General features: G+C 35.4%; 3 protein-coding genes across 4 annotated transcripts; 1 reads left to right on the top strand and 2 right to left on the bottom strand.

Moving 5' to 3' along the window:
* Positions 1 to 2,497: 2,497 nt before the first annotated feature.
* Positions 2,498 to 4,717, bottom strand: LOC145605636 (uncharacterized). The gene has a single exon (XM_081661709.1). It carries the CDS (start codon positions 4,059 to 4,061, stop codon positions 2,679 to 2,681), a length of 1,383 nt encoding a protein of 460 aa, XP_081517835.1. The 5' UTR covers positions 4,062 to 4,717; the 3' UTR covers positions 2,498 to 2,678.
* A 612-nt stretch (positions 4,718 to 5,329) lies between these two features.
* Positions 5,330 to 12,170, bottom strand: LOC145603722 (copper-transporting ATPase HMA4-like). 2 transcript variants are annotated; one of them, XM_081659691.1, is made up of 9 exons: positions 12,016 to 12,170; positions 11,106 to 11,394; positions 9,900 to 10,645; positions 9,329 to 9,800; positions 9,069 to 9,236; positions 8,472 to 8,726; positions 7,311 to 7,433; positions 6,605 to 7,090; positions 5,330 to 6,194 (listed from the first exon to the last, which is right to left on the bottom strand). In XM_081659691.1, the coding sequence occupies exons 2-9, from the start codon at positions 11,361 to 11,363 to the stop codon at positions 5,802 to 5,804; spliced, it is 2,901 nt and encodes a 966-aa protein (XP_081515817.1). In that variant the 5' UTR covers positions 11,364 to 11,394; positions 12,016 to 12,170; the 3' UTR covers positions 5,330 to 5,801. The 2 variants fall into 2 exon arrangements, with proteins under 2 accessions (XP_081515817.1, XP_081515818.1); XM_081659692.1 differs by lacking the exon at positions 12,016 to 12,170 and adding an exon at positions 10,876 to 10,984 and having other exon boundaries at positions 11,106 to 11,235.
* Positions 12,171 to 14,792: 2,622 nt separating this feature from the next.
* Positions 14,793 to 22,160, top strand: LOC145603723 (outer envelope protein 80, chloroplastic-like). The gene is made up of 16 exons (XM_081659693.1): positions 14,793 to 15,486; positions 16,173 to 16,266; positions 16,359 to 16,441; positions 16,563 to 16,660; positions 16,914 to 16,983; positions 17,249 to 17,342; positions 18,098 to 18,179; positions 18,282 to 18,317; positions 19,261 to 19,414; positions 19,520 to 19,660; positions 19,824 to 19,894; positions 19,999 to 20,071; positions 20,148 to 20,263; positions 20,383 to 20,530; positions 21,214 to 21,283; positions 21,457 to 22,160. Exons 1-16 carry the CDS (start codon positions 14,923 to 14,925, stop codon positions 21,609 to 21,611), a joined length of 2,049 nt encoding a protein of 682 aa, XP_081515819.1. The 5' UTR covers positions 14,793 to 14,922; the 3' UTR covers positions 21,612 to 22,160.
* The last annotated feature ends 3,429 nt before the right edge of the window (positions 22,161 to 25,589 follow it).

Here is a 25,589-nt window from a genome sequence, read left to right as displayed (position 1 = left end):
CCATCCAACGCAACCCATGGCATAGGAATTATTAATATTATTTCATCCATCATCTTGGACTTTCTTTATTAGTTTTATTAAGATCTACGAGATTCAAAGCAAGACACATTATGATGCACCGTCTATTTAGAAGTATTTATTTACTCGCTACATACCCTACATTGCATCTTTGGATATGCGCGAGTCATATAAAATTGTCGAGTAGATCGAGCACTATAGTGTATTGTGTACAATAGAACATGCATGTTAAGCAATCTCAAAATACGACTAGTTTTAACAGTAGGTCCATCGCGTTGAGGATCGTTATTTCACACTCTATAAACCCAAAAATAAGTTCACATTGCCAAAGACTGAATTTTCATCAATGCATAATTGAGGTCCAGCATTTTGGCTACTTTCACTTGTTTGAGTTTCTAGAATTTCATTATTGATTTCATCTAAAGACAGCTCAAACTTTTCTGCACGTTTATAATTTCTTAGCTCTTCAATAAAGTTACGGCAAATAATTTTCTTCAGATTTGTTTCTTGACAAGAGAAGCTTCCTTTTAGCTACAATTTTAAATAAAACTTTTGACCACAAATTTATTTTATCAATACTACTCGGTAACTATTTTTAAACTTAAATATACTCCGTACAAATTTAGCAACAATAATTTCATCATGATTTATTCAAAGCAAGGGAAAAAAAAAATCAAATTCGGGTATTCAGTGAAATTCCGCAAAGAAAAGCTTTACAACAATGACAATATACTATATAGTGATATACTCTTATAAGTTATAACCACAATGTCGATTCAACTATTGAAATTACGAAGTATAGGTTAAGTATGTTTCACAAAAGTTGACTAGACACAAACCAAACCCAAGTTTATGTAGCTTTTCAACAACAGTTTCTCGTTGCAACAACCAGAAATATGCCAAAAAAGACTGCTAGAAAACCAGAATAATGCTTGATTCAAACCAGAACTTACAAGAGCCCAAACGGTCAGACCAACCTGTTTACCTGTTTGACTTTTCAGGTTGATAGGGCAACACAATCAACCTGCAGACCGCTGATTTTTAAGAGTCGTCATCAACCAAAGCAAAGATTTGCATTTTGCTGAATCAGCCTCCATGACTAGAACAACTTTTTACAATGTAAGCCCTGCATGTTAATAGAAAGCCAGAATTCCAAGCGAATATGCTGAGAAATAGTAGCAACAATGAAGGAGTCAAACAAATGCCCTTTTGCTTTACATTTGTGGTGTCTGACCTCAATGCCACCTTAAGCAATATGGTATATAACGGGGGCAGTAATGAGTCAGCTTTGCAAAAGCATATACATCAGCAGCTTGTCACCCAAACTCCCAAACCAAATTATAGCAGCAAAGAACAAGTAATAGTCTATTCCCTAAATGTCGGCAATCAGAAGGACTCGCAGAAAATGAAATAGACCTAAATTATTTTAAAATGCATATGAAGACCAAAATAAGATTTTAAAAGCAGACCAAATAAAGGACTCACACAGTTGAGTTGCAAAATTAAGGATGACATTTATAAATTTTTCTGCCTATGTGTTTCCGGGTGTGGGAAATCAGATGTAAAGAATGCAAGCTGCCCTTACCAATTAAGACAAAGATGATATGCACTGAAAACAGAACGAGACCATAAAATGGTTCATTAACCATATATACTCAATGAAGAGACAAGAAGATGAGAAACCAAGCAATGCGGTATCACATCATCAACGTGCTTAAAATTATTTTGTGCAATCAAATCATTATTACTTATGTCATGAAATCAACAGAAATTATTTCACCTTTAACATAAGAAGATTAATATATGCACGTTTTAAGATTTCTGTACAAATCCTCAATGTGTACCAGTACCACCAGACCATTAATACACAATCCCTCTTATAGTTTTATGAGTGTGTGTATCTTCTTTTAAAGAGAAATTAAACAAAAAACGACTCATGCAGTAGTGAACAACTTTCTTTGGAAAAATATGCTTGATGATGCACACTCATACTTACATGCACCAACAACTTCCAAGTGAAGAAACAAGCAATAAATTAGGCATTGCCAAGTGTACAAGAAAGATGAAGCAAAATTAGATGAAATTTGAAGTGAACAGGAAGCAGAGGAACCAACTCAAATTCTGAGCTCGGACAGTTAGTCTGTTTAAATATAACCAGATGACTAATTGCTTGCATTTTAGATGTTTAATTTCTGAGATAGAAGATTTAGCTTAAGTGGCAAGTAATCAAATCATTAACCAAATTCAGCAACAAAATATCAGATTAGCAGACTCAGCTAAATCATACACGTAATCTTTGCTTCAATTAGTTTGTTTTGGAGATCAAAGATTCATTGCTCATAAGTAATAGCATTACTTGGAAAAGGCAGAAAAGTCAAGATCTTTCATAATTTGTCAAGTAACATCCTGAGGAGAGTAAATGACAATCTAATTTCTACAGAGAGTATATTAATTTCAGCAAAAAAACAAGATACAGAGATGCAATAGGGAAGTTCCTCCACTTTTTTGCGGCTGGAAAACAAAACGTAAAATTTCAGGAATATTGAAATTCAACAGCATTACACACAAATTATCCACCTCAGATCAAGCTATGCTTGTATAAAGTCAAGTGGCATATAAACAATATGTCAGTAAGAAAGCTGACCTAATTCCTTTAGCAGCTACATATGTCTATCTGCTTTGATATTATCTCTTCCTTGAAATCTATCAATGCTAAGGGACATGGGCTCCAATGACATTTCTGACTTTGGCATACCTAACATCATTTCCTTCTGCTTAAGCAACAACACCATCCTATCGGTCTCTAGTTTCGCCCTTTCATTCTCCAATTTCAATCTCTCGAGCTCTCTGTCTTTCTTGCTTCGAAATCTCAGCCATTTAAGCCGCTGTTTCTCAAGATCAAGTGCCTCAGCCTCCAACTTGACCTTTTCCACCTCAAGTTGCCACGTTCGTTGCTGAATCAATGATCTTTGTTCTGCAGGAGATTTGGCCACATCTTGAAACATTGACTCCAATTCCACTCTATTACAGTCGCGCCTGCCAGGCAACAATGAGAAATTAGAGCTCCCTCCATTCATGTTGCTTCTAGCATAATATCCTTCCATCCTTCCAGATTTGACATCAACATTCTTTTCATCATCTTCATACGACTCATCACTGTCTGAATCATAATTTTCATCGGCTTCATGCACCTCAGAAACATTGTTTTCATTTGGATGGGTAACCTGAGGCATTATATGAGCTTGTAAATCAATATCATGACAGCCAGGTATCCTCTGACCATTATGAAAAGCACACATTTCCCTATAAAACAGATGTTTCGAACTCAATATCTTTTTGACCTCATCCTTCGCCTTTTCTGTCAAGTGCGGCATGGCATCCATTAGAGACGGATTTTCCACCACTTGGCAACTAGTTCCCCTACCAAGAATATCATTCAACTTCTTGTATCTTTTATTCAAGTCATTGAACTTATCCTCACATTGTTGAGGAGAAACACAACAACCATTACTAATCATAATTTTTGAGACCATCTTCCACTTCCCCTTCTTTTGCAACATTCCAGATTTCCTCTTCAACCCATCCTTAGCATCAAACATGCCCTCATCCCCAACAGAAGCAACAACTGCTATTAGAAGCCTAACAATGTTATCGGTCCACTTCATTCGTTGCCAAGGAGATTCCTTTTTATCCTTTCCCACATTACAGTTCTCACCATTCCCATCACCAGTATAACTCGGTTCCTCATCTTCACTAGAAGTATTATTACTAAGCGAACGCCCAAGAGATATCCCCTTCCCCTTACCAAAATCCATTGACATTCCCTTCAACGACAACCCTTTCGCCTCTACAAACCCTAGTGGCTGCTCATTCTCAATGCCACTCATCATATTCATGGGATGTAACTCAAGAGGTTGATGGGTCATTAATGGATGACCCATCTGACCTTGTTGGAGCTCATCCCCCGGCATTTCCATATCCAATAATCGACCGTTCGATCCCATTCCGGATAAAAACCCACTTCCTAACCGCGGTCTATCCATCAATATATGAACCCCTAAAGCTTAATCTTCAACAACACAACTACAGAACTAATCTCCCTCAATCATACAAGCCTCAGCTAAACAGTACAAATTCCATTCCTCCCTAATTTTAAACCCTACTTTCAACACTCAGCAAAGATCGAAGACTAGAACAACCCCAGAAAAAACATACAACAACCTATGAATTTAGTTGCTACTCCGTACTAGCTAGTAGAAACCCACTAAAAATAACAGCTTGATTACACAGTATTTCAGCCTAGGGTTTACAAACTTAAAGATTAAGGAACAATATAGCACAAACAAAGTACAAAATTTTCTGGGATTTGAAAATTGAAGTCAATCAAAGTTATAAGCAATCAACAGAATCTATATCCAAGATGGAAACTTTAAACCAGTGCAGAACAAGATTATCAAAGTTTGAGAGCACAATTTGATCTTCTTTTAGGAAATATAATTAGGGTATAAATTACCTTAATAATCTCACAGTAGAAGCTTCCTGATTTTCAGGAGTAGAGGAGAGAGAAATCGATCAAAAATAAAGAAGGGATGTTCCACAATATTAGGACTCAAAGCACCTGAATACGGGGCAGGAAATGGGGGTAACCCACCGATGATAGGTTCCTTTGGACTGACCAGAGTATCTTTAAAACGTTTTGGAAATGATATGGCTCATCCCGTCAAAAAAAAAAAAAAAATGATATGGTTCATCGTTACAAATTACTCGTATTCCCTATCGAGGAAATCTTGGTTTAATGGAAAATAAATAAATAAATAAATAAAATAAGATGTGTCTCGACGAGGTTGTGTATCGATTAGGGAATAATATCAGTACATCACCAAAACCTCGTTGATACACAATCTTTTATTTTATTTTAAATAGGTAACGAATAGATAAAGGATACTGATTAAAACTTAAGTTTCTTTGATTTAAGGCCGCATGTTCATATCTACTAGAGTTGAATATTGTTCTTCGCAAGTATAATCTTTAAGATGACCTAACCCATACATTAGCAATGTTCATACCAATTTAAAGGTTGTTGTTCGTCCATTAGTACTGTTCTACTAGAGTTTGATTTCTTTGGTAATGTTACTAGAGTTGAATATTTTGCGGAATCCCTGCGAATGTGATGTCAAAATAACTTGATTGTTCTCACTGACAATGGCAAATGGCAACTTTTAAATAAAGTTATCATAATCAAGAAATATCCCATTAACTTATTTGGATCATTGATGTCTTTATACTATAAGGATATCAAATAAGTCCACATACATAACACAGTCTGCTTATTTAGTACATTGGTTTGCAAAAATCAGTACAAACAAGAATATGGACCTAGCATCTTTCTACCAATGATGACGCCGGTGGCAGGTGCCTCTGTCCTGTGCTTTAGTTAAAAGATAAGTAGCAGAGGTGTTCATGTCTCAAACCCAATCCATGTGAGCGTCAAATCGAACTCAAAACCAAGAAACTGGGGTTGTTTACTGCTGCAATGTAAGTGGTGAAAGAAAGGGTTTACAAACAGATTCGTTAATCTCTATGGTTGATATATATCTGCTGAATACATTGATGTCTATGTATAAAATGATGCCTTAGTGGGAAGGATATCAGGTAAAGCATCTGAGATTATAGAAATCAGTTAGAACAGTTATAAATAATAGTCATTGGTTGAACCTACTTTACACTTCTGCAATAAGAATCTCTACAGTTATGCCAAAATATTGAAGATAAAGCTTCAGCCATCAAATTCTTTCAACATTCAAAGGCTTCTTGTAAGACTGCAACAGCAGAGAAGAACAGACCACACTAAGGGATGAAGCAGCCATGCAAGCCCCAGCAACCCAAGGAGGAAGCCGAATACCAGTAAATGGGAACAAAATTCCTGCAGCAATGGGCATGGCTAGGACATTATAGCCAAGGGCCCAAACGTAATTAAGCCGAATCTTGGACATTGTCTTCCGAGAAAGGTCAATGGCTGTCACAACATCTTCTAGGTTGCTCTTAATGAGAACTATATCAGCTGCCTCAATAGCAACATTAGTGCCAGCGCCTATTGCCATTCCAACATCAGCTGCAACTAGGGCAGGGGAGTCATTAATGCCATCTCCCACCATTGCCACCGTCAGACCTTTCATCTGGATGGTCAGAAATAGCATATAAATGTAATCAGCTACTTCCACATAGCATTAGGAGGGGGGGGGAGGGGGGAGCGGGTGTTACTTCCATGATTCACTTTTTTCACATGGTTAAGTAAGAAGCGAGATACAGTCCACAGCAAGGCATATCTGATAAAATTACATTCATGCACAGAGAGTCAGAGACACACACACACAAATAAACAGTCCCCCACAAAAATCAGGTTCTGATCTCCATATGTTGGCTTGTAATGATATTATACCTAGGGTCCTGCTTTCATCCAATCCCTATTATTATAGAAATAAAAATTTAAAGTGCCACACAGACATATATAAATGTACCACCAAGGCAGCAAGAGAAACGAAAGGAAAAAAAAAATTCCCATGCATATTATTATCAGTAATCCAACCTGAATTTCTTTTATCTTCCCAGCTTTTCCAATTGGATCTGTTTCAGCAATAACTTGATTAATACCAACTTCTCTTCCTATTGCTGTTGCAGTACCCCAGTTATCACCAGTTACCATGATGCTTGTGATGCCCATAGACTGGAGATATCTAATGACGTGACCTGCCTCCGGCTTCACTGGATCAGTCACAGCAAAAGCCCCTGCAACCTTGCCATCAATGGAAACTAACACGCAAGTTTGAGCCAATTTTTCTGATCCTAAGATATACTCCTCGACTTCATGGTTGATTGGAACATTATGTACCTGCAGGAGCCTCTTGTTTCCTACCAAAACTGTCTTCTCGCCAACCTTTCCACCAACTCCAGCTCCAGGATGCACCTCAAAATCCTTTACATCTTCAACATGGTCAGCCAATGATTCATGTTTCTTACGCTGAACCTTAGCGTGTTCAGCCACAGCTTTAGCTAGGGGATGCTCGCTGTTAGCCTGCAAATATGTTGGAGGAAAGAGCAGCTGAGCAGCAGAGTAATTTAAGTTCCATCATAACGATGGCCAATTCTCAAATCCAAAAGGTACTAAATCACTGGCAACTAAAACATTACACTAAATAAATGAGCCGTTAAAAATGAAAGATCATGTTCACTTTCCGAAATATCATGCATAATGCATGATGCATGAGCCAAACAAACCAAATAAATGCACATACCTCTATGGCAATTGCCATATCGCATAATTCCTTCATTGTAATCCCAGAAAAGAGAACAGTACTGACAACAACTGGCTTTCCTACCGTCAACGTTCCTGTCTTGTCAAAGACCACAGCTTTAACCTACAGTAAAATATCAAACCAGAAGCAACAGCACAGAGCATCAAGATCCTGCATCAAAATAAGCATAATCCCTCAAAGAGGTACATGAATGCTGAAAAATATGCCGCTGTGAGTGTGAGATCTATTTTCCCTTTAAAATAGGCCAAATAGGGTAAATATCCATGAGGTGGTCTATATTTTCTTATTGCCACCCAAAAAGATAAAACAAACAATCCAAACTTCAGCTCCTCATTTGGGTAGCTCGGCTTGCAATTCAAAACCATACAAAGTAAATAAATTGGCACAATTGAAGGGAGGCACATATTTAAGAGGGCAGTTTGAGGAAGGGGTGATAACAGTAGGACATTTGGTATTTATCTAATTTCTCAAAGTATATAACTTCACATTTTCATGTTATAGTTTCAGTTTTTTTAATTTAAAAAAAAAAAAAAAAAAAAAAAAAAAAAAAAAAAAAGAAATGTTATACTCCCTCCTTTTCTAAATACTTGCCCCATTTCCTTATTTGGAAAGCTTTTACAATATTTAATTCATTTCTCTCAACTAGTGGGACCCAATATAATTATATTTTATTACTTTTAGATTCTCTCTCTTCCAATTTACCTTCAACCAACCCCACTACCTCCATATATTATTACTTTCTTCAATTTCTTGTAAAATTTCGCCCATGGAGAAATGGAGCAAGTACTTAAAAACAGAGGGAGTAGTTTCAGTTGCATAATTGTCAATAATATGAATTGATTGTATCATCTTAACGCAATTAATAATACGTGGAAAATAAATCAAAGTTAGGCATCTTCTATACCAAAACTTTTTGAATAATTTCTGCACAGCAGCCACAAGGAAGCCTTAATTGCTCCAACAGACAAGAAAAGAACATTTGTAAAGACATAACTAATATGTAACTAAATAAAATGATATACGAAGTATAAGAAAATGGAAGAGTCATGATCCACAATTCCACAGTATGAATATCTAGGCCTCCTACCACATTTATCTCAGGTCACCTGAACAAATCAAGCCAATGAGAGCCAAGCATACCTTGTGTGCCTTCTGTAGTGCTGTTCCCCCCTTGATGAGCACACCCAGTGAAGCACCCTTCCCGGTAGCAACCATGACTGCAGTAGGAGTCGCTAGTCCTAGAGCACATGGACAAGCAACCACAACAACAGATATTCCAAACTGCAGAGCAAGTTCAAATTTGTCCATGGCTTTTGGGATCCAATGTTTTGGATAAAGACCAGCTACTCCAGTGACAAACCATGCAAGCCATGTAATAAATGCTGCAGCAACTACCTATATTTGATCAAAAGTAAAGGTCAACATTATCACTTTGAATCAAGAAAAGATAACCATAACTACTTGATATGCAAAATAAATAAGAAAACAATAAAATAAAATAAACAAATAAATTGAAATTCAAAGTCTGAATAGTATATAGCAAGTGTAACATAATGTACAGTCATCCCCAGATATACCCACCTAACAAAGGATCAGATGACACCAGATACTTATGAGATTTAGTTTATGACTTCAAGTTTAACATCCTGATCAGATGAGCCCGCATATTTTCCTCAAGAACTTTAAGATTCAAATGCAAAACATAATTACAGATCGATATGGAAACAATGAACTTACAGTTGGTACAAAAAACCTTGAAATTTGGTCAGCCAACTTCTGAACAGGGGCTCTGGCCAACTGAGCAGCCTCCACAAGTTGAACAATCTGAGAAAGGGCAGTCTCTGATCCAACATGTGTAGCCTTTACTATGATGCATCCATTCTCATTTGAAGTCCCACCAATGACCTGTTTACAACATCAAGCAGGTGTGTCCATCATTATGTTGTTCCCAGACACAAAGGCACAAACACAAACCAATCTACAATACTCAATTATACCTTATCACCAGGCCTTTTGGTAACTGGCTTTGCTTCTCCTGTAATCATACTTTCATTTACATAACTTTGACCATCAATAACAATCCCATCAACAGGAACCTTTGCTCCAGGAACAATCTTAAACAAGTCATTTCTCTGTATGAGTTGAGTGCTTATTTCTGTTTCCGATATGATATTTCCACTGCCATCCATTGTCACCAAGCACGCTGTATCAGGAGCAAGCTCTGACAACTTTGCTAAAGCATCTGAAGTCTTCCCCTTCGCCACAATCTCCAAATATTTGCCCAAAAGAATAAAAGATATTAACATAGCACTTGTCTCAAAAAAATCTTGCCCTTCAAAGTCATGGGAAGTGAAGGATTTAATCAATATGTAGAGAGAGTAGATGTAAGCAGCATTGGTTCCCACTGCCACCAGAACATCCATATTAGCAGATTTTCGCCTTAATGCATGATATGCCCCAATGTAAAACCTGAGAAAGAGTGTTTGCAAGAAAACATCATCAAACATGATACATAAACCAGAGTAAAAAGACATCGTAAGTAGCATAATCTCTTAATTTTTTTAGTACCTCCGACCAATGATAAACTGCACTGGTGCGCAAAGGATACATCTCAGCAACATTCCAATAGTAAGCAAGTTGTGAATCCTGTAGTTTAACCAGTCCCCATAAGGTGGAAGCATAGGGAGTACCATGGAGAAAACAAGAACTGGGACAGAAAAAAGGCAACTCCATAAGAACTGGTTTCTGTACTTATGAATCTCATTCCTATGATCCAAATCTCTCTGTCTTGGAGGGACATACAAGCTTGCATCATAAGAATTTATGCTAGTAGAAGCCTCTCTAATCAATTTTATCAGAGATCTAGGACCAGTTACATCAGGATCATAGCTTACAGTGATCCTTCTTTCTTCCATATCCATGTCAACATGATTGACACCAACAGCTAGCTCAAGAGCAGTTCTAATAGAGTTGGCGTCTTCAAGGGTATGAACTCCATCAAGCTTTAGGTGCACTTTGTTCACATCATTACCAGGGTTAATAAGATCAGCTTCAAAACCAGCATCTTCTACCGCTTTTATGATTTGGTTAAGGTTTGTGACATTTGGGTCAAAGTGAACCTTGGCTTCCTCAAGAGCAAGGCCTACCACAGCCTTTTTCACCCCATCAGCATCTGAGAGGGCGCGTTCAACAGCTTCTGAGCAGCTAGTGCATGCCATTCCTTTTATTTTCAGTCGACATACTTCTATTTCTTGATCAGGATACCCCTCAACTAGAAATCCTGCATTTTCTACGGTTTCTTTTATTCTTTTTGACTACAAAAAACAGAAAAAAAATAAATAAAATCAATCTTAACTCTGCACATGAATGATGGTGACACTAACAACAACAAAAATATATAAAAAGCAAATAACATGACAAAATTAGAGATTATGTAATGAGCAAGACATATCAAAATTCCTAAATATCAGCTAGAAATTTGTAATAGGCTGACATGTATATTCACACCTAAAGCATGAATGAATCCAATTTTCAGATTTAGCACCTTCATTTTTGTTATATAGGATCCACATATGAAATGATCAGCAACATTTATCGTCTGAAGTTGAAAAGGGGGCAGGAATGCAGGATCCTGATCCCTATGGGTTCATTCCCTTCAAAAGAGAACAGCAGAGAAATGACAAGAAGAAATAATGGATGTAGCTCAAGCAACAATTCAACTGAAAAGGTAAGAACCGTAAAATCACATGACACAAGTTAGAATTTGCTACTAACATCAACAATTTCCGGCATGTATTTGACAACTGCTTGTCCATCCATTGGTGATACAACAACACTCTTAATTCCATTGAGTTTCCCTAACACAGATTCTACTGAGTTCGAGCATGATGCACACTCAATACCCTTTATCGTGAATTTCACCATTTTAATCTTCTCGTCGCCACATGGACTTGGTGGAGAGATGTTAACTGTCACACTGTCCTGAGGTTCCAATAAAGGAACATTTAGATCAAACTTTCCATTGGCTTCCATTTTGGTTGCAGCAAGATTTCAGTTCTCAACCCTGTTAAGAATCAGGTATAAGTTGATTAGATTAGTTTTCTTCCTGAACCCAAATCACAGATGCCATTACAATTGATCAAGTCAACATTTTAAATGATTTATAAATGTTTTAAATTAAGCTACTAATTCTATTCCAAAACTCTTTTTTTTTTATGATTATTATTTTATACCTTATTAAAAGATAACCAAGTCAATAATCACTATGCATACAAAAAATAGGGATATTGATTAAAATAAAATGCATAAATTCCTTGGTAAAGCAAATAAATTAATCAAATTATCGTTGTAATTGATGATCAATGCGTAAATACATATACAAAATTCAAAACAATGCACCTAACTTATCACTCAAAACCCTAATTACTTCAAAAACTGCAAAATCAGAGCTTCACAATCAAAACTCAAACCTCAAACTGCATACCATAAACCTAACCAATTCACAAAACCTCAAATTCAACGCGCAAACATCTTTCAATAAAATTGCCGAACTAAATACAAACCACGACTTTGAAATCCGCAAATTTGGAAAATTATACGATTTCCAGAAAAATCACAATAATATCAAACATTTACAAAAATGAAACGAAATTGATTGAGAATATATTACTGGAAATCACCTTACCTCAAATTGTCAACTGAATTATACAATATTAACGTTCTGAAATCCAAAATTAGGGTTCCGAAATTCGGCGAAGAAATTGGAATGAGAAATTTGGCAAAGTTACCGCTTTCGCAACAAGGGAATCAGCGGGGACCTACTTTTTAAAAAATGTTTCGAATTTGATTTGTATTTATTTTTGTATTTTTGTGTTTTGGTCGTTTCTTTCCCACCAAGACTTTTTAGGTGAAATTCCATTAGCTGCCCCCAACATCAATCAATGAATCATCAATCAATCAATCAATCAATCAATACTATTTACTAAAGTAATCACCAGCATTATCCCCAAATTACACGTGTCACACTCACATTAAAAATTTTCCCGCCAAAAATCTTTTTTTTTTTTTTTTTTAGCAAATAAGATAGCTAATAAATAAATAAAAAAAGAATATACAACCTAATAAACAACCTAAAAAATAGAACAACAATAACAACTTAGATAAATAAATAAATAAATTTAATCGTTAATCTATGAAATTGCATTATATGTTCCCTTTAATCTATGTATTGTTTGCTTTTTACTTAAAAAAAGGATTTTCTCTCAATTTTAAATTCACAACATGTCATTCAAACTAAAATTAGAGATTAGCTCTTTACATTAATGTATTTAATCTATATAAATTTGATAATATAAATAGATACTACGTATAATTTATATAAAAATAAAAATTCTTTTGAATATCCGAGCGTTTGCTCGGGCAAAATACTAGTATACGGATATACCGTTCCTCATACTCCGTAATGGTTATTAATACTCGGGCTCAGTTAATCGGGTCACACACCTGACTTATGCTCGGTAAGTTTTCTAACAAGAGTTTTGCACACGGTAAGGCTTGAACTCGAAATTTTCCTTAAACGACATCAAGTTGCTTACTACTTTAGTCAACTCTATTTGATTGAGCTCAGTTCATTTTACTTTGTTTAAAATCATTTCATTTACAAAACTTATATGGAGTACTTCATGCAAATTATTACCAATACAAAACATATTACTCTCTACAACTTTTGTACATAGTAGTTTTTTGAAATACATCATTTTTACCAACACACTAGTGTGTACCCCGTGCGTTGCACCGGGTTACTAATTTCAAACAAAATGTTACCCAAAATTCCATTGTTGAAGATATTATATTTCCATTGTTTAGGAATTGTTGAGGCTATTCCTCTTTATTTAGTTTTTCCAGGCTAGCTACATATTTATTTTTTTCTGTGCTTACTTATACATATATTTATCTATGTGTATATAAAGAGCATAAATTGGTTGTGGCTAAGATGGTAAGGTGTGTGATCTTGTAACCATGAGATACAATGTTCAAACCTTGAGGGATGTTTTTTTTTTCTTATTAATAATATGGAATAAATGTTGCAATGCTAGTTACGTGACATGGCATAATGATAGGTAAAAGATGATGTGGCGCAATGTGGTGCAGATTTATGTGACACATAAACGCCCCTCCGTCATTTGTAATTTATAATGCTATTGTGGTTCAATTTAAATGGAAAAAAAAAAAACATGATCATGTAGCATTAATCTACTTTATGAAAAATTGATAGTTCAAACATACTTCCACTTATGACATGTGTGTTTTTTTAAAAAAAAATTCCTCTAACCCTAAATGTTCTTTGTGTTAATAATTTGAACACTATTCATAACTTTTATAGAATATCCTGTTTATTTATTTATTTATTTATTTTCTTTCAAATCTAAATACGGAGTATATAAAAAGAAAGACATAGCAAATGAATCCTTGTTCGGCACTTTAAACCTTGATTAGTTACCCATATCAAACTTAATCTCCTCTATGGAGGATTATTAATCTAATTTTTCCACTTAGGGGGTGCTTGGATTGGGAGTAATAAATTAAGGGGTAATAAAAGTCAAACCAAGCAAAATTAAAGTAAACATAGGAGAGGAGGTGCTAATGATGATGTGATTGTAAGAAGATTTGTATAGTGATGTGTGGTGATAGGTAAAGAAAGGGAACTATTACCCTTATTTTGGGGGTAATAGGTTACACTAGGGGGAGGGTGGGTAGCCTATTACTCTCATTTTGAGGGTAATGATTCCTCCACACCTCTCTCTTTTCCTTATGTCACTACAACCTTAATTCATTCATAAATACTTTGTCTCCCTACAATAATACCTCTAATCAACTATAAACTACCTAGTTTGACTTTTATTACCCCCTTAATTTGCTACCCTCATTCCAAGCGCCCCCTTAACCTAAAAAACAAAACTTGTGTTTGATTCGTCTTTATAAATATCAAACTATTATTATCTTTACTTAGACTTACTAAGAGATATTAAGGGCATGTTCACATTTACTGAACTAAACTGAACTGATTGAAGCAAAACTGAACTAAACTGAACTAAACTGAATTGGATATTTTATGAGGTAGAGAAATTAGGAACTGAACTGATTGGAGTTGAACTGAATTGAACTGAACTGAATTCATTAGAATTGAACTAAATTGAAATTAAGTAAATGTGAACAGGCCTTAACTCTTTAACATACATCAGAGTAATGGATTGAGAAAGTATAGAACTGGTCTTAAGAAAATAGGTCAAAATTCGCATACAAACATTGCAAAAGTCAAATTACAACACGAATTGAAAAACTTACGACCCGAGCCATGACCTAACATGCCCAACATGCAAATAATTGGAAGTCCGAAATTAATGTTATCAGACCGACTTATTTAAGCGTTTGACATCGTCTGCTTGAATGTAACGTCTGCCTTTCACTCAAAAACCTTTTCTTCCCAAAACCCTAATTCAATGATCAGATAACAAACAAACCCCAATTTTCAAATCAACCCAATTTTAATTTTACCCTAGTTAGCCTAAATTCCACTCCCATTTCTCCAACTATGCTTAACAATGGCGATATTGAATTCAAATCATCCGCCATTAAAATCCCTCTTTCTACACCTCAAAATCCCATCTCTCACCTCCCATTTTGTTCTCAATCCCTAACTTCCACCCTCTCACAAGCCAAATTCTCAATAACCCAGTTCATAGATTCCCTCAAATTTCACAAAAACCCCATCAAATTGCGTTCTTTCCCATCACCATTGCTGTGCTCTTCGACATTGGCACTGAACGAGTCGACTCAGCCACAACCCGGTGCTACTGGTGGTGGTGGTGCGATTGAGGTGGCTCAGACAAAGGCGCCGGTGAGTCGGACTCGGAGGGAGGATGAGGAGAGAGTGCTGATTAGTGAGGTGTTAGTGAGGAACAAAGATGGTGAAGAATTGGAGATGAAGGACTTGGAATCGGAGGCGTTAACGGCGTTGAAAGCGTGCCGGGCGAATTCGGCATTGACGGTTAGAGAGGTTCAGGAGGATGTTCATCGGATTATTGATAGTGGCTATTTTTCTTCATGTATGCCTGTTGCTGTAGATACTCGGGATGGTATCAGATTGGTCTTTCAGGTATATAATTTTGAGTTTATTGAATTTTGATATAGTCTGTTTCCAATGCATATTAATTTGATTGAATGCTGTTTCTTATATGAGCTTTGTAATTGAGATAAGATGAAGTTACAATGTAGGCTGTGTTATAGGAATGCATTATGTTGCTAGTCATCTGAAAGAGAATGAGCCTCTAATAAACATGATGTGTATCACTGTTTTAAGAATTTTAATTGCAAGCGAGTCCCTTGAAATGGCGCTAGCGAGTTTTATTTTGGATTGCCAGCTTTAAATAAGACAGACTGAAATGAGAAAGGCAAATTGTTGAGATGTAGGTGCTGCTTTGGCATTATCTTCTCTTTGTTTCAAAGCGAGTAAAAGGGGACTCTGAAATTATAACAGAGGGAGAGGTTAGGGGGTTTGAAGTTTCATCTATCTATTGCTACAAGGTAAAGGACTAAAGGGTAGAGGGATTGCATATTTGCATCAATATCATTTTTTGTCCAGGAGCTTATTTGGTTTTCTCTGCCACGGTCATATATCCTCGTGGCATGTCCCATACCTTGGACCTCTACTTTATGTTTCATAGGTATATTATATGATCATGCTGTTATTATCTTGGTGAATAATTCTGCCCTGAATCTAGATATTCTTCTTTTTTTGAGTTAGCTAGTTTGTTTGATTTGCTTTCTCTTTTGTCGCACAAGGTAGAACCAAACCAGGAGTTTCGAGGATTGGTGTGCGAAGGAGCTAATGTTCTTCCGTCCAAATTTGTAGAGGATAAATTTCGTGATGGATATGGTAGGTTTTTTTTTGTCTTTCTGTTGCTACAGTTTGTGAGCTACTTAAAATCTATCCTCCATTAAATTAAATTTTGTCATCAAGCTGTGCAGGAAAAGTGGTCAATATCAGGCATTTGGATGAAGTGATTGAATCCATTAATGGATGGTATATGGAGCGTGGCCTTTTTGGCATGGTTAGTATTTGTTTCTTTTTATTCATTTTAAGGTTATGAAATTATTCTCTTTTGTTACCTTATCCCCAAGGCCAAAGCTGTAATAAGTTGGAGCAGAAGATTCATTATTCTATTCTTACAGGTTTCAGGTGTTGAGATTCTTTCAGGGGGTATACTAAGGCTACAAATTGCTGAAGCTGAGGTCAATGATGTCTCAATCCGTTTTCTTGATCGAAAGACGTAAGTTATAAATTTATCATATTTGCTTCTTTATAAAGGCAATATTAAGAAAAAGATATGGGCAAACAACAAAGAATGTTGTCTATGTTCTGTCAACCTTATTAAATAGTTTCACATAATGTTTCATGTTGAAGGTATGTTATGCTACAAATTTTAGTAGATGGTGACTGATTATGTTCCACTGATAGTGATAATAATAGTCTGATATAATGGGTTCATAACTAATTGTGTAAATTAAATTGTTTTCTTTCAGCCGTGAGCCAACTGTGGGGAAGACAAAGCCTGAAACAATACTCCGCCAGCTTACAACTAAAAAAGGGCAGGTAAAATTATTGCATAGATAATTTTCTAGATATAGAGTGTTCCGTCACCTTTGGAAAATCAATTTCAACTTTCAAGCAGAATTGTTTTAATGAAATTTGTAGGGTTTCTATGATTGATTAATTTGCCACTGTGTTTTTTATTTTCATTTTTTTATTCTCCAGCTTGAAATTTCCTTGTGTATGATCATGGTAATGAGAAATTATATCAACTTTTAAACTTTGTAGTCTGATATTTTATTATGTATTCCCCCTGCTTCTTTTGCAGGTTTACAGTTTAAATCAAGGAAAAAGGGATGTTGAGACAGTTCTAACTATGGGAATTATGGAAGATGTTAGCATTTTTCCCCAGCCCGCCGGAGGTAACTATAAATAGCAATTTTGTCTTCAATTGATTTCAAGTTCAATTGATGCCATGTTAAGCTTTTGATCGTAAGGTTGGACCTTATCTTGGTTAAACTTCTCTCCTCCCCTCTGGTCAATGAGTATTAGCTTGCAAGCTTCTTTTTGCTAATGTTTTAGAAAAATTATCTTTTTTTCGTCTTCTGCTGAGTGCTGACCACTGGTTCACTGATGAATTTACAATGAATGGGGTTCTGTTGCTAAATTTGTAGTTGGCATGGCTGCATGGCAAATTCAAGCTGCTTAAATTGCAGTTTGATTTTGGTTAAAGACATGTTGATTTAGCTCTCCAAGATGATGCTTGAATGTGCAACCGTTGAGATTATTATATTGTGCAATCCTCTCCTGCTTATTTGTGGCGTTAGGCCTGAATTTTTGTTGATTGGTCAATTGATCCCTGGCTTCAATGTGTCGGATGGGTTGGTGGAGAGGAATTCCTCTTCTGCTTGAACCTAGGCTTTGAATTGAATTTCCTTGTTACCCAATAGCTCGGCTATTTAATATATATTCTGCCTACGAACCAAATTGTTTGGCTTCAGTTATCTCTTATTTAAGTCTTGCTGTTGGTGCCACTTCATTACTCTTTAGAGACTATGGTGATAGTCATGTTGGAAAAAATATGAATAATGTTGATGGAATCTCTTTGAATTTGGCATCTGTCTTATTTCCAATTTTTCACTATTATAATGTCTAACTTTTGCTTTCTAAACTCCAGACACTGGTAAGGTTGATTTGGTAATGAATGTGGTTGAGCGTGTGAGTGGAGGTTTCTCAGCTGGTGGTGGAATTTCGAGTGGGTAAGACATGAAACTGTGATAATGATCTATATAGTCTTCAAAATGAAGGGTCTTGGCTATGTATATTTTTTTTCTGATTCATTATGGTTATATAATTTGCAGGATAACCAGTGGCCCATTGTCTGGTTTGATTGGAAGGTACTATTCTGTTGCTTTGGAGTTCACTACGTAAATTAAAAATCCTCATCATTCATGACTTACATGCCATAGTGATGGATACCCTTTAGAAAATTACACCTTTTAAAGTTTTTTACAAACTGATTTGCATATCTATGAATTTAAATCATGTATGATTTCCTTGGTAATTGTGAGTTGTCTTATTCTTATTATCTGAAGAAGCTATAATTCTTCTTTACCAATCTTTTATTTTTCATGCTGTTGGCAGGTTCATGGCCATTCCAATTGTGCACAATCTTATATATTATGTCACACGAGCTAAAACTATTATGTGCTGTTCTCTTATAACTTTATAAGAGCTTTAGCTATTTCATTTTCCTGTTTAAATTGGGCATCTAGTATTTCAATTGTTGGTATTAGATTGGTCAATGATTTATGTTTAATGGTTGAATGTACAACTTATGTGAATGAAGGATTTTTGGTGGTGATAGGGTTAGTGGCAAATCAGTGTTAAATTGGCAAAACGGTATTTGAAGGTTGGAACAACAACATGCAAATACCAAATGTCCTGTATTAAATTTCATATCTTTCTAAGGCCGGTACATGGTAGATACTGGCTCGAAATCTTTACAAGTTTACATAACCTGCAGCTATCTTCTGGGCACATTGGCTTTTGTTGCGTTTCACTCTATTTATGCATGTGGAATTTTTTTTTCTTTTTTTTTTTTGTCATCTTGTGTATGTATGAGAAAATCAAGTAGAGAGCTCCTGGGAGCATTATATGGAGAATTAGGTGAATCTTTTATTTATGTCTTGTTTCAAATGTTTGGAGTGCTTATGCTGTTCTTGTATAGAAGCCTGTTTTCTCTGAGTAGTACTTTTTGATGAAACTTTATCTGCTTGAGTTCTTTGTGATCTTATAATTTTTTACAAGAATTCTTTTTTATCTTAACTTTGTTTGCAGCTTTGCATATTCTCATAGAAATCTTTTTGGTAAAAATCAAAAAGTCAATGTCTCCCTCGAGAGGGGGCAAATCGACTCTATATTTCGGATAAATTACACAGTCCCATGGATTGAAGGTGATGATAAGCGTACGCAACAGTCAATTATGATTCAGGTGATAAGCTACAATCTTGCTTATCTATCTTCTACGATGAAAAGGATATTGCTTTTTTTTGTGTTTTTAATTTGGTCCTGTCACTTGTCTTAATTGGTCATCCAGAATTCAAGAACTCCCGGTACTTTGGTCCATGGTAACCAGCCCGACAATAATAACATAACCATTGGCCGTGTAACAGCTGGCATGGAATTCAGTCGTCCTCTAAGACCAAAGTGGAGTGGAACAGCTGGACTTACGTTTCAGGTATCAATAGCTGGTTTCATGCTTCATTTATCTATTACCGGAACACATAGCTTTTTCTGGTGGTATGTATGGAAACTTTGGGCATATCATTGTCTGATAGTTATCCAGGTGAACTCATGTTACTTATTAATTTTTGTATTATTTCCCATTTGTGCTATTGCAGCGAGCTGGTGCTCATGATGACAAGGGGGATCCTGTTATAAAAGATTATTACAGCAGCCCTCTTACTGCAAGGTATAGGCCATTGTTGAAATTAAAAGTCTTGCCACTTTTTTGCTGTATGTAATTCTTGTATAAACTTTTGAACTGTATTTGATGTGCTTTTATGCTGTGTTCAGTGGGAATACGCATGATAATATGTTGCTTGCCAAATGCGAGTGTGCCTACACTGGTGATTTAGGATCCTCAATGGTTAGTTATCAGTTAATTTAGAAACACATAATTTGTTCGTTATTCCTTCTTTTGCTCATATTGTACCTGTATGCAGTTGGTCTTCAGCATGGAACAAGGTCTTCCTATCTTGCCAGAGTGGTTGAGTTTTAATAGAGTAAATGCCCGTGCCAGGACAGGGGCAGAGGTTGGGCCAGCCAATCTTCTTTTAAGGTTTGATATGCTCCTTGGTTTTTGGTTGCTTGTGTGTAAATGATTGGTAAAATCTTCATTTCTTCTTTTTAATTTTTGTACTTTTTGACACTAAATCAATTGTTCCTTTGGTTTTTCAGTTTGTCTGGTGGTAATGTGCTGGGTAAATTCTCTCCTCATGAAGCATTTGCCATTGGTGGCACAAACAGTGTGAGAGGATATGAAGAGGGTGCTGTTGGCTCAGGCCGTTCCTATGTGGTTGGCTGCGGTGAAATTTCCTTCCCTCTGGTACGTCAAGTGCTCAGCTGATTGCATGTTTTTTCTACAACTTGTTGTCTCTGTATATGTAGACTTAGAGTCTGAAATCCTTATGGAAGTGATCTGCTTCAATTTCTGCATCTCTTAATCATCTTGTTATTCAAGTATGCCTAGTTTTTGGAAATGAAGACTTTGACACCACTTTCTTTTATGTGGGAAGTTGGGAAGGTGATTAGGTGACTTAGGAATGTCTAATATTATGTACGTATGACCTAGCAAGCATCACTACTTACACCTTCTTTAATTTTGTTAGTTAAAGCCTTAGCATAACTAGGCATCTAGAATGGACAAATGTGGTACAATGGAAGCTTTGAAATTTGGTTATTAACATCCCAGATTCCCAGCATCTTAGCAAACTAGCCAAAGTCCACTGTTTGCTTAGTGGTTGACGTCATGCAGTTGCTTTTACATTTTGCATTAGTTCAACTCACTAGAAGTGTAAGAGCTTCTAAGAGAGGATGCAACCAGAAAGTGTATGTGACGTTTATGCTTTTAATTTAATCCTTCTGTATCTTGGAAATGCAGTGTAGATTATCTTGCCTTTTTTTAGGGCTTTAAAAAGGTTCTTTGCTTGTTTTAGTGATGTTGATGGTCAACAAAATCTCATTAATACCATTGACTTATCCCTTGAACGTAATATTTTTCTATTTCAGTTTGGTCCAGTAGATGGCGCCCTTTTTGCTGATTATGGAACTGACCTTGGATCAGGCTCATCTGTTCCTGGTATGTGCATTTTTTTTTATCCTTATGAGCTTTTTATCAACGAGATGAGTTGCTCATTAGAAGGCTTGGTTTATTGTTTTTTTTTGTCCAAATAGATCTAGATTTGGTGGATTAAACCAAATTTGTGATGTTAATAGTAATATATGTAATATATACATCTGTTGTATTTGAAGGTGATCCTGCTGGTGCAAGAGGTAAACCCGGGAGTGGATATGGGTATGGAGCTGGTATTCGCGTGGAGTCTCCTTTAGGTCCTCTACGGCTTGAATACGCCTTCAATGACAAGAAAACTGGGAGGTTTCATTTCGGCGTTGGACATCGTAACTAGCAACTCTTCTATGAGATCTTTAGTAGGATCGTAGGTCATCATGTTCCTAATCAAAGTTTTTGTCCCTGAAATATAAATTAGGTTCCCCCACATTTTTTAAAATTCACTGTTAGAGAGGTTCACAATTGTTGTTGATTCAGCTTACTTGTGATAGGGTTTACACATGAGCACATCCCTGTAACTGTTTCTTCCTGCTTCAATTGTATATTGTCTGTCTTCATTTTTTTTCTTGTTTAATCTTACATAATTTTTATCTTTTTTAATTACGCTTTGTGGAATTTATGTGCATTCAGTATTAGAATAACCTTTTTTTTGCCCTTTTTTTTTGGTGAGAGGGAGCCGAAGTCCCTACGTGAGCAATGATGCATCTCTAATTCAATTCCTGGTGTTGGGTAATGACTGATTTTTTAACCTACTAGGCGAATAGTCTTGTTTATTTCGCCTCGTGGAAGTAGCTCATAATGTATGTATCCCATATCTAAAACCATGTTCAGTCTTTGTAAAGGCGGTCGTTTAGTATAACACAGATGGGCAACGTTTGCCAATTTTACACACATTATAGGACTTCATATAACATTGAACTATAGTGAATGTCTATAATCAATTTGCAGTACTTTTTTTTTTTTTTTTCACTGCTCACTCTTAACTTTTGAGTAATGAGATGATTTTGACTGATTGTTTAGGTACTTTCTTCTTTTCGATAAATCTTGTTTAGACTTTTTTGTAGGATAACCACCGTTAAACTAAAATTTTTCAGAGACGAGGGCGCATATTTTTCTCAAGCTTGTGAGGCCAATGATGGAACCGAACGTAAGTTGCAAGAGTCAAATAACATCACTTATCTATGAATCTATGATAAAACAGTATGTGTTCATTTTTTGACTTCTGATAAATTCATGTTGCATGCTAATATTTATCATAGTAGGATAACTGAGCATATACAACAAACTGATCGATTCAGGCGATCGAGTTTTAGTTGACACGTCTTTACATTGTACCGACCTCAAGTTTCTCTTAATAACTCTTAATAGAGTTAAGATTTTTTGGATCGGAACACCTTTGAGTCAAGTTCATATTTCTCTTAAATAACTAACTCCGAGTCAAATCCATGTCATCTCATTGTGTCGTCTATTTGAATATTAGTTAAAAATTAGTATAGCCCTAAACAAAATTAGTGGTCGACATGCAAATCAAGATTTGATAATAAACAAGAAAATGAGACATGAATAAGGACATAGGACAGGCAAAGCTTAAAGAAATGTACACTCGTGTTGCCTTGAAAATTGTGAGGCAGCACACATGCAAGATTTTGTCATTGGATTACCCAATTAAATCAGCACAAGATCGGATCACTTTGGTCTAATCTGGCGGCCTTCATTTCGCAGAGATAATACAACTTCTTTGTACAATGGGAACTAAACATAATCCCATTTTCCATCAATTTTTTTCATTGTCAAATCGTTTTGTTAACTAAGTTTGCCATATAATATGATTGTCAGATTATCAATTAGCCCGAGTGGTTTTTAAAATGATAATTACACGCTAATTTCATTAATATAGAATCTTATTATTGTACAACTATTACTTCTTGTAAATTATAAATGATTTTATTCCATATAAATAGAATAACTTTTGTATACATCCGGTGTACAGTAATTTACTGTACATCGGGGATCACTTTTTATCAAATTTAGGGTCACTTTTACAATTTTTTGGGTAACTTTTATCAATAAAGTATAAATACTTTGTAACATTTATTTATGTAAGGGTAACATTTATCCATATTAGGGTAACTTTTGCTTATTTTAGGGGTAACTTTATAACGGATGTACAATATTTATTGTACATCCGATTTATTTAAAAGTTTGTGATAATGTATAGACAACATAAGATATTAACGGTCAAAGCAATGTGTTAACAAATATACAGTTAGGGCCTATTCTCTTTATTTTCAGTTCAGTTCAATATAGCTCCAATAAGTTCAGTTCAGTTCAGTTGCAATAAGTTCAGTTCAGTTCTTACATTAATTTCCTTCTCTCATAGTAAAATATTTAGTTAAGTTCAGTTCAGCTTCAATAAGCTCAGTTCAGTTTAGCTCAATTCAGTCAATCAAAATATGTCCTTAAACTAGTGATATCATATGTGAATGGAGAAAGTAGACGTGTTTCTTAATAACGAGTTAGAGAAGTACGTACTCAGCTCGAAACCCTCAAGGAGTGTTTGTCTCAAATAAGGACAGGAATTTCTTAGCAGGGTGATCAAACAAAGTATAATAAACAAAATGAAACAATATATAGTGTGTGTTAGCATGATTCTATGTGTCTAATTATATTGGTTAGACCACCCTGCAAATATAGAGGTATTTAATGTCCCCCGCCTCTCCTTTTTTTCTGTTTATTGAAAATGCCCACTTTAATTTGATTTGGGAATTTGCAAATCCCCAAAAATTATTTTCTACGTAATTTTTTTATTTTAAATTTCTATTATTTAATTATATTTTTTTTAACTGTTACATTTCTTCACCTCTACTTTGGCTGCTCTCTATTTTCTTTGGTTATTAAAAAACTTACTATGTCTTATCCAAAACAAGCAGGGTTTTCTTCCCCAAAAGCTTGCCCCCAAAGGCAACCTCCTTTTTTGCTTTTCTTTCTCGAAGGTAACTCCATTTTACAATGTTTTTTTGTGTTCAAACATTTTTGCATTTTGTAAAATCAACAATGTTATTCATTGTATTGTTCCATGTACATACGAAGTATTTATTAACGGATTTGTAAGTTTAGTGTAGCTTTAAAGCCTAATAAAATGCTAGTCCATACATGACATATCCAGCTTATATCTCCTCGGCTTATTTTGGAAAGCTCTTGGGCTATAATTCGACCCCAAAAGTTTGACTTGAAACTTGGTCCAAACTCCAAACTCATTGTTACTTGCATCCGTTTGTTTCAATTTGGTTACTATCGCTAGAAGCAAATACAAATTTACATGAATTAATAAACAACTAAAAATCATTTAAAAGCAAAACTAATAAAGTTAGTCAATAGAATTTGATTAGGATATCTATCACTCAAAAACTAATTAATCAAGGTACGAGTAATATTTAATTTGATATATAGCTTGGCTTATGTATGAACGTTTTTGGATCCCAAAACAAGACTAGTTACTACCAACCCTCTTTTGTTCTTTGTCTAATACTAGTATTGTTAAATTAAATAAAAATATTTAGGGTTTGTTTGTTTCTCATTGGCCGGTTTAGCAAATGTTAAGCATTGACTTAAGAAATGAAAATGTTGGGTTTAATGAGGAAATGTGTGATGGGACAAGAAAGGGGACATGAAAAGCCTTTCCATTTGACTTTGCCTTTTGGCACGTACACTCACTCCTTAACTTCCCTAGAAACGTGGGATATTATTATTTTACTCCTGTTCATATAGTCCCACTTATTTTCTCTCCATCTTTAGTGTTTAACCACGAAGAAGTATTGGCGTATAGGTCCTGTATATTTAGGATGTAAAAATGACATTTTTGTAAATAATGGAAAGTTGATGGTGAAAAATATGATAGCAAAAAGTACCACTGCATGCATAATACGGAGTAGTACATAAAAATTACTATTCAAACAACTTATACTTTAATCATTTAATGGTACATTATACATGTATAGTTGTACACAAAAATATACCACTGTACCGAAACAAGAAAGAAAATGTACCACCAAATCCCATATTGCCCTCTTATGTGCATGCCAAATACATAGACCCTATGCGCCTAGATGCAGTCTTCAACCATACATGCCTTCACAAATATTGTTAGATTGATCATCATACAAATATCGAATTAATTCTTATACGTCGTGTTTAAATATTGTTCCTATATTAATCTGAGTATCACAAATCAAAATTTTATTAGAAACAACACCTAGAGACGAAGAAACTATGATTATTATTACAAGTAAATCGTTATACAATGTAAACCAAATTA

Source organism: Chenopodium album, chromosome 22 (genome assembly GCF_948465745.1).
Source record: "Chenopodium album chromosome 22, dcCheAlbu1.1, whole genome shotgun sequence".
NCBI lineage: Eukaryota > Viridiplantae > Streptophyta > Magnoliopsida > Caryophyllales > Amaranthaceae > Chenopodium > Chenopodium album.
The sequence above is the reverse complement of the archived record's forward strand: the minus strand, read 5'-3'. Positions and strand labels throughout refer to the sequence as shown.